Source organism: Octopus bimaculoides, chromosome 6, assembly GCF_001194135.2.
Source record: "Octopus bimaculoides isolate UCB-OBI-ISO-001 chromosome 6, ASM119413v2, whole genome shotgun sequence".
Lineage (NCBI taxonomy): Eukaryota > Metazoa > Mollusca > Cephalopoda > Octopoda > Octopodidae > Octopus > Octopus bimaculoides.
In genome coordinates this window covers 5,686,996-5,697,231 of record NC_068986.1, presented here as the reverse complement: position 1 = coordinate 5,697,231, position 10,236 = coordinate 5,686,996, and the positions used below count along the sequence as shown (strand labels likewise).

At 34.0% G+C, this 10,236-nt stretch overlaps 1 protein-coding gene across 1 annotated transcript in view; it reads left to right on the top strand.

Moving 5' to 3' along the window:
• The first annotated feature begins 2,252 nt into the window (after window positions 1-2,252).
• Window positions 2,253-10,236, top strand: part of LOC106881452 (pre-mRNA-processing factor 19) — a 24,199-nt gene continuing 16,215 nt past the window's right edge. The window contains exons 1-7 of the mRNA XM_014931837.1: window positions 2,253-2,357; window positions 7,226-7,375; window positions 7,625-7,701; window positions 8,213-8,270; window positions 8,619-8,702; window positions 8,878-8,951; window positions 9,213-9,293. Coding sequence (XP_014787323.1) covers window positions 2,339-2,357; window positions 7,226-7,375; window positions 7,625-7,701; window positions 8,213-8,270; window positions 8,619-8,702; window positions 8,878-8,951; window positions 9,213-9,293 — 543 coding nt within the window. The 5' untranslated portion in view covers window positions 2,253-2,338. The remainder of the gene's footprint in view (window positions 2,358-7,225; window positions 7,376-7,624; window positions 7,702-8,212; window positions 8,271-8,618; window positions 8,703-8,877; window positions 8,952-9,212; window positions 9,294-10,236) is intronic.

Sequence of the window (10,236 nt, the reverse complement as noted above, 5' to 3'; positions counted from 1 at the left end):
AAGATACATTTTAACTTATGCAATGTAACCCTGTAAAGCCTGTCTTTCTCTCTTCACTGCTTGCACATGACTGAAGCTATTGTGTTGCAGGCACCTCTCTGTGTAGGTGAAATTGTCTAAACATTTCCAGATGCTTATCTTACAAAAATACTCTTATCAGTTATAGTGTTATAGTCTAATTAAATATGACAATTAATAATATAATAATAATAAAAGACAATAGTCGATTCATGCATAATGGTAAAATGCAATGATTGATTTTGTGAAGAAATTGTACATGATGGAATTTCTTTGTAATTCTTGAAATCAGGTAAAAATTGACCAATTTGACCCAATAAATGTGAAACAATTTTTTGGTTACAGACCTATGTAATTAGCAAAAGCATGATACTCAACACCAAATCATACTTGCTTGCAAGTGCCAGCTATACTATTAGATGGTAAACAGAAACATCCTATGTGATAAGAAATGCATAAGAGACTTTGTTAATAGCCTGACAGACCATATCCTTAGTATAAGTAGCTTAAATATGTAATGATTTTATGGTGATAGAGGAAAAAAATGAGTAGATAATTGTGTGGTATAAGCTTGGCTGTAATACAGGTTCAAGCTCATTGCACAGCATCTTGGACAAATGTTTCCCACCGTAGCATCAAATCATTAGTGAAATTTAGCTTGTGAAAACTGTTGTATGGAGGCCCATTGTCGCTTCAAGATTTTGATGATTTGATTCTTTACTTCTAGAATGACATTGTTGGGTATGTGTGAAAAGTCATATCTGGCCACTTTGAACATAAAGTGGGTAGAATATTTAATTTCCTATTTTAGTAGTTATTTTGTGGTAAAGTTTTCGTATTTAGGTAATTTCAACCAATCAACGATGTGTATTCAGTTGAAGAAAGTTACTGCCAAAAGAGATAGATAGAATAATTACCAGACTTACAAAAAACAAATAATTGTTAATTTGTTTGACTAAAAACCTTTCAAGGTTGTGCCCCAGCATGGTCACAATCCAATGACTGAAACAAGTAAAAGGTAAAAGATTTAATACATCATCACTGCCATCCATTTGAACAACCCATTAAATTTAATGCTGTATAGTCAAACCATGCTTGCATAGTACTTGGTTAATTTGTTATGTACAGAAAATTCCAGCTACAGTGAAGTGGTCATGTAGCAGACATGCTTGACTCTAGACTCTTAAAACAGATCTTTGGTGAACAAGTAGTTGGCTCTTAAGAGTCGTCGTATGGGAACATCTAGCTCAAGATCACTTACAGTGGGGGTAGTGCTGTGTACTCTACTGCACAGTACTCAAAGTCATATATGACCAGAGAAGAGGGCTGCACAGAATGTAAGAGTCCCATCGAGTTTAGATTCTGTATTACATACCGCCATTGTAACCAAAGATTTCAGGCTAACATTGGGTTAATAAATCATCTCAGGACCCACAAAATGTAAAGCTGATAACTTGGTCATCTTCAGAGACATGAAGGACAAACATACATATAGGAAAATAGTTATAAACCATTTGAACCAATATTAGCATAATTAAAAATAAAATGAAGCAACAGAAATAATTTAAATGAGCCAATGGCATGAATTTTGGGCATTCGGTTGAAGGTCTATGTACGGAATACCGTGCATATCTCTTCATTGTGCACTAATTTATAATGTCAATATCTTTGCATATTCAGCCATATTCTTCGACTGGGATTGGAATTACTAGTGCAACAAAGAGAAGGGTTATAAATTCCATTACTAAAGCTACAGAGAGAGGGGACTTTGGACAGAGAGGTGGTTTGCTGCTACTGGGATGCAGGTTGGGACTTGATCAATCCTGGTTGGATCAACTGATCTGATGTTGAAAGATCTAACACCCCAGAAACATCTCTGATAATGCATTCAACACCATCCATGAGATGGCTCTGGGAACTCTAAACGTTACCGTTGGAAATATAAAACTGCGAACTATTTTTCACTAAGGTTATTCCCCTTATTTAAGGGAAATAACTGTAACTTTAGTTTTTTTTAACGGTATTAAGTAGCTACAACTTATTTTTACATTTATGCGAAAGTTATAATTCAAAATTAATTTAATTGTAAATACTATATGTGTGGGTATATATATATATATACTACTAAAATATTAACATATATATATTCAGCTTCAATAAGATAAAATATACGCGCGCGCACACAGACAATCACACATGCATATATATAATACTAAGTATGTGTATACTAGTGTGTTCAGGTATGCCTTCGGTTTCGCAATCCGGAAGTAGCGTTTTTGTGTATTTCCGTTTAGAAGCCACGTGACTACCAACACTAACAATGGCGCTTTGCTGTGCACGTAAGTTAATTTCTGTATTAAATAATTAATTTGTCCTTGCTGCTGTAAATCTATTATTTATAAACTTTCACATTGTCCATTTAGAGTTCGCAGAACTTATGCACTTCAGCATCACTTTTAGTATTTCGTAGTTTCGACTGCCTATGAAATTAGCATGAGCCGGTTGCCAATATAACGAAAACACAAATGTGTTCTGCGACATGTGGCTTCTGAATTTAGTATTCAACTACGTTGGAAAATGTTTGTTGTAAACTCTTTCTCCTGCTCCTTTGCTTTATGAAGAATAAAATTCTATCAATAGATTTGGCGGAACACTACTATGAGTATATGTGTTAGTTTGAGTGAAAATAAAAAATAAATAAATAATAAAAATAACATACCGGAAAGGAGTTTAGATATATTTGAACGATCAAATCGTTATTTTCATTTCAGTTCGCTCGAGAAGGATGGATCCAATTCTTTTGTATTTATAACTTGGTGGGGTGGCTTAGTTTATAAATTAATAGTTCAGCGGGAACTTTATGGATAACTTGTCATTGGCTTCGTTACATCTTTGTTGCTAGTGTTTTCAAAACATTAAAGAAGTTATTTATCTTTTTAATTTGCGATTATTGTATTGAATTTACTATCTGCAATTTTTGAGATTTACGGTTATAATTTTTATTTTCTAACGAAAGTTTGGAATGTAACCGGTTTCGTTCTCAAATTATCTTTTTAAATTGGATCTGAATTCTGTAATGTCTTCACTTGAAAAGTCCGTTTTTCGTCAAATTCACCTTCCCGCTAACAAATACTTTTGGAACCAGTAACACCAGAGATGTAAAATATCCTTGTTGCTGACCAGGTAACAAGGATGGTGGATAGCGACGATGAAGTTTAAATGTCCAACTGCAAAATGATAAGGTAGATGGATGTTGTTTATAAACAAATCCCTTTTACCCCACTGTTTTAAATGGTTTACCTCAGTTACCAAACTGACAAATATCAGTTCGCACACCAAATAGTTGCGAACCTTTTTATTAATCAGATAACAAAATAGAGCTTGCAACCATATCATTCTTCTTTCTTCACCATTTCTATCAAGTATGGCGATTCCTCTCATCCCATTTCAATTCTAATTGCTCCACCTCCATGAGAAACGATGACTTCAGTCACCCTGCTAAATACTATATTTTGAAGTTTTATCAGTAAACTGTACTGGGGAGTGTTTGATCACTATAACACTAACCCTAACCCTAACCCTTAACCACTCATCTCCCTTCAGTTCCATGCTAAGTATCTATAGTAGTGCATCTGCTTCGTTCTAATCCATCAAAGACAATTGAGTGAAACCATTCTCTTGGGCATACCACGCTACATCTTACACTCAAAGCTCATAATCCCAAATCTGCAGCAGTTCAGACAAAGAGCATGGTCTATAATGCTTGGTGGTGGAAAAGTCACCCATCACTAAACACTGCATAGCTTTGTATGGTATACTGCAACTCCTACGAGCCCATAAACGAAATGCAAAGGTTACTGCCATGCATCTCATGACTCACTCTCACACCCACCAAGCTGTTGCCAGGAACTCTACCAATTTTGCAAAGTCCTTTTCTTCTACATTACTGTATTTCTCAACAATTTCTCTGAGGTTGTCAAGTATCAACCTATTACATTTGTTTCAAAGTTTATAGAAGCAGTTATAAATAACAGCCTCAAGTATCCATCTCTCTGTAATATCCCCCAACACAGTTCCAAAAGGCCAAATCAACTGGTCCCTATTGAGAATAAATATGTAAAATTTTTGGCCCAAATCTCATTGTACGCTGATGTCATTTGGTCCGGATTTCATTGTGCAAATAATGGATTTTTATCAGTTGACAAATATAAGCATTGATCAGCACACAATTTGTTTGCTGAAAGTATAAACGAAACCAGCTGCTTTGCCTAGGCTCAGAGTTCTGGTTATTTCTGGCTGACAAGACATAACATATTCATATGCCAATGAACCAAGCATGTTGAACACACTATCATAAAAGAGAGAAGTTGTTCTCCTGTGACATACACTACAAGAACCAGCATATTGGATCTTTTTGGTTTGACAGGCAACACTTGTTTTCTTAACGAAACACTTTCAAACTTGGGACACTGGTAGAATGTGTCATATAAAACAACTTTTTCTCTTAGCCTTCTTAACAAAAAATTGTACATCGCAAGTTATTTCATGTTAAAGTTGTCGTTTTTCTGTAATTTCAACCAATCACTGATGTCTATTCAGCTGAATACAGTTACTGCTGCCTTGTAAACAATAATTTTTTGCCGGTGAGAAAAATGTTATTCCCTGTTGACATATTTCATCCGGTTTTTTGGTTTGTTTTCTTTTGAAGCAGACAAAATTACAGAAAAATGGTAATTTATATGCATATATTGTTTATATAATGAATTACGCTGTGTGTATCTGTGTTTGTAACAATTTTTCGCTAATTGAAAAAATAAGCAACACACGTGTTTACGAACAGTCTAGTTAATAGGAAATGTCAGAACTAACAGAGATTAATACCATGTACACCGCCACAGCAGTAACTGTATTCAACTGAATAGACATCAGTGATTGTTTGAAATTATCGAAATAAGACAATTTTTAACATGAAATAACTTCAAATACAAAATTTTTTATCTGTTCTATAACACAAAATATACAAGTATACGAAGTTTGAAAGTGTTTCGGTACCAAAAAACACTAGATAAAACATAAATGAAAAATGTTGCCCGTCAAACCAAAAAGATCCAGCATATTTTGCAGTTGAACCTGCCTAGACATATTAAAAATAAATATATGAATAATTATTTTGATTGATATATATATATATATATATATATATATATATATCATCATCATCATCATCATCATCGTTTAACGTCCGCTTTCCATGCTAGCATGGGTTGGACGACTTGACTGAGGACTGGTGAAACTGGATGGCAACACCAGGCTCCAATCTAAATTTGGCAGAGTTTCTACAGCTGGATGCCCTTCCTAACGCCAACCACTCAGAGAGTGTAGTAGGTGCTTTTACGTGTCACCTGCACGAAGGCCAGTCAGGCGATACTGGCAACGGCCACGCTCAAAATGGTGCATCTTATGTGCCACCCGCACAAGAGCCAGTCCAGGGGCACTGGCAATGGTCTTACTTGGCTTGCCGGGTCTTCTCACGCACAGCACATTTCCAAAGGTCTCGGTCAGTAGTCAGTAGTCTATATATATATAATGTCATTATCATTTTCACTTTTCTTTGTTTGTGTACTGAAAACTGTCAAACTATTTAAATGGGGCTCTGGTGGAGAACAGTAATGCTGACTCTTCAAGAAATTGTCAGAAAAACAATGGGTGACATTTTAGGGAAATTACTCCAATTAATCATATGTCCCATAAAAGACTATTTTAAACTAGTCATACACAGCCTAAATATTCTACCACTTTTATGTTCAAACTTGCCAGATCTAATCTCTCACACCTACCCTACAATGTCATTCTAAACATATACAATCACATCATTGAAATCTTGGAGCTATGAGATGATTCATGATTAATTCACAATAATGTGAATAAATAAGCATTGTATTTGACAGGGTAATATGAATGCTAAAGAGTTAATGGGTATTCATATTATTATTCCAAATTTCAATCTGAAGATATTAGTTGGCCTGAGGCTGTAGTAGAAAAGACTTGCCTAAGATACCAAACATTGTGCTTGAGCTTCAAACTATGTGATTGTAAAAGGAACTTCTGACCCATTCAGTCATCTTTAGTTGAATAGAATTATTTGTTTCTCAGCAACTGATTCTCACCATAATACCATCCACACTCACTTCTTTCTTTATATTTGACCATTGGTCAAATATAAAGAAAGACTCAGTTTGACTCAATTTTTATTCTGACTTAGCTGTTCCATTCTTCAGAAAAGTTGGTGCAGTCAAGTTTCATCTTTTTGTTTTCTTGCTTTTTGACTGAAAATATTCATGATTTGTCCATGTTTTAATGACAAGGATTCTAGACACACTGCTATTACACAATTCTATATTGATTTATACAGCTTACTGATTTTCATTTAAAAGAATGATTTAAAACAATGATTGTGTTTGATTATTTTCTTTCAATCATATTCTAATAATTAAATTTTTAAAAAAATTGCAAGGTTTATAATCTAAAAGTTTTGTGCACTTTGTTCATGAATCTCAATGACTGATTTTTTTTTTGTTGAATTTTTCTTACTATATTTGCATTATCCTTAAAATGTAAGAATAACAACCCCATTTTCAAATGAATAAAGATAATGTCTACATACTGTATACTACAATTATGATGCTCTTGTTTAATAATAACGTATATTTTATGGAAGTTGTGGGTAAAAAACCTAAAATACTCCAGTTGTCTTGTATTATGGGTATTCCTTTTTAAAATTTAGTTTAATTTTTAAAAAACTGGTACTCCATCAGTTACGACAAAGGTTCCAGTAGGTCTGATCAACGGAACAGCCTGCTCATGAAATTAACATGCAAGTGGCTGAGCACTCCACAGACACGTATACCCTTGATGTAATTCTCAGGTAGATTCAACGTGACACAGAGTGTGACAAAAGCTTGCTCTTTTCTCTATAGATACAACTCAGTTGACTGGAGTAATGTGAAATAAAGTGTCTTGCTGAAGGGCACAACGCATGGACACAAGCTTACAATCATGAGCTGAACACCCTAACCACTAAGCCACATGCCTTCACAAGTTTTGTTTATATATAAGTCTGAAGTATGAATTTTTTAACTTGAAATTTTTAGCTCCACATATAATAACATTTGAACAGAAATTTATGAAATGTTTTGCTATTTTTCAGTTAGCAATGAAACCCCTGAACATCCTTGCATTTCACCGGTATCAGGTCATATCTTTGAGCGTAGACTTTTGGAAAAGTACATTCAAGAAAATGGAACTGATCCAATGAATGGGGAAAAGCTGACAACTGATGTTCTTGTTGATATTAAAGGTTCAGATTCCCTTTTTTTTTAATATTTCAATCAATTATTATTTGTTTGTTCCAATTCATTTTGAATATTGACAAAAGCAGTAAAAATTTTAATGTATTTTAAAATGTTATTTTTAACTTCAGTCTTATCTTCAAATTAAATACTAATCTTTAGGTATTTGTATTTTCATTAGGATAACTTCTGATTTATATTACTAATTATATCTTACAGCTTTAGTAAACAGTGTAAAAATGGTCTTTATATTTTAGCTTCACCTCTAATTAAACCTCGACCACCTTCAGCTACAAGTATTCCAGCCATTCTAAAATCTTTGCAAGATGAATGGGTAAATATCTGATGATTTTGTTTTTTGTTTATGCATTCAGTATCTCAATACAGTATAATAATGACCAGCAGATACCCTTCTTGATACTAAATTACTTGTTTTTTAAGCTACCAGACTTTTGTTTATTAGGAATATAAACATTGACACCATTAGCTAAAGCAGTGTCAATGTGACACAAACCTACATACACACACACACACACACACACCAGGTTTCTGCCTACTTTCCCAAGGTGCTATGCAATGAGATTGAACTTGAAACTACATAATTTCAAAGTAAAATCTTAGCTATACAGCCATACCTGCACATATATTAAATAGTACCTTTACTAATTTAGATTGTTATATAACCAAGATGAATACTTTGGCTGATATTCTTATGAGTTTCTCAGCTAGTCCTCTGATTTAGTATAGTTTAATTAGTATTTGCACTGCCTGATGATTCATTGTGTAATGTATTTTATTTTATTCAGTGGCTGTTAATGTTATCACTTTTATATTTTTTCTGTTAGGATGCTGTCATGTTACACAGTTTCACTCTACGACAACAATTACAGACAGCTAGACAAGGTAATATCTATAAACAACAGTTCTTCTATCAACAATTGCTTATTTTATGACAAATAAGTTAAGTACTCATGAAATGGAACAGAAATTATTAGGAGTTGATATCTCTTTCAATAACTTAGAATTTATTAAAAAATTTTTTTGAATTTTACGTCAGTATTCTGTAATGGTAGCATTGCTGACTGATACATTTTATAACAAATTGTGCATTTTTTGCATCACTTGATAGGGATTGTATTGGTGGACAATGGCTGATGTTGAGATACATATTGTAGAGTTTTTTTTATTACATCTTGAATGAAATTTATGTTGCATATAAAATACTTGAATAATGTTTTTCATTTTATACAGAATTATCTCATGCTTTGTATCAGCATGATGCTGCCTGTCGTGTAATAGCTCGTCTCACAAAGGAAGTAACTGCTGCAAGAGAAGGTAAAGTTTCTGTCAACATCATTTTACAGTCTCTATTCCATACTCTGCTCATTACAACATAAATTTTTCATAGAAAATAGAATCAATTGTTATAGTCTGTATTTGATTTGTTTGTGTTATACTCCAGTTTCCATTGCAACACTTGTTTAATTCAATACAAACTTTTTTTCTTCAGCTTTGGCTACTCTCAAACCCCAAGCAGGTATTGTTGCTGGGCCTGCTGGTTATGCTGCACCAACACCACAACCTGTAAGTCCTATTCAGACATACATCTTTGCTGCCATCTTGATATTTGATTATGTTACATTTTCTTCTATTTGTTATTTTTTTTTTATAAATTAGAGAAGCTTCATAACTGAGTTTATGTAGAATATAAAAACTTTACTGAAACTTATTTTTCATCTTAGAAACTTAATTTTTTAAAATTGAAACAAAATGAAATCAAAGGAAAGTAAAAGAATAAATTCAGAAATATTTATTTTTTTCTACATTTTCTTTTCTTTTTGCTAGGCTTATGCAGCAGAAGCAGGACCTGAAGCTGCTCAGCAGCCAACAGAGGGCGCTGGCATGACAGAAGAAGTCCTTCAGAAGGTAGACATGAATTTCTTTGCACTTTGCATTTATTAATTTCCATTTTTCTCTCTGAAATCACACTGGTATTTTCCTTCTATACTAATTTAAAAAAAAAAAAAACACAGGGATGTGTAACAATGAGAGGTTGTTGACTGTATGTATGAAGTAGCTTAAGGGAATGAGTAATGGAAGTGGATATTTAGCATAAAGGTAGTTAATTGTTAATGGAGAGCAGCAGGGAAAGCAGTAAGGTAATTGACAAGTTACTGAAAGCATCAGACTCTATAGGTCTACGAGATACCATTCTGTTTGCTTCTAATGTGGAAGATTCACTGATATTGCATGATAGTAAAACATAGACATTGTATGGGGGAGATCTGTTGAGATTGGAGGGAAATCTTTTGGGTGTGTAGTATAAACATACATGAAAGTACAGTACCTGAACTGGAAGAAAAGCTAGGTATTAAAAATATCAGGTGATGAATGCATGAGAAACAACTTCCCTGGTATGGATAATGAATATCATCATCATTCAACGTTCACTTTTCCCTACTTGCATGGGTCAGATAGAGTTTGAGACAGATTTTCTGTTACCAACCCTCACCTGTTTCCAAGTAAAGTAATATTTTCCCATGCCCAGACATATTCTCCTAGAATGTTGAAAGTGCATGACACTGCTTGTGTGACTGACAATCATTTACAAAATTAAGAATTCACACACACATTATATATATCATCATCATCATCGTTTAACGTCCGCTTTCCATGCTAGCATGGGTTGGACGATTTGACTGAGGACTGGTGAAACCGGATGGCAACACCAGGCTCCAGTCTAATTTGGCAGAGTTTCTACAGCTGGATGCCCTTCCTAACGCCAACCACTCAGAGAGTGTAGTGGGTGCTTTTACGTGTCACCCGCATGAAAACGGCCACGCTCGAAATGGTGTCTTTTATGTGCCAC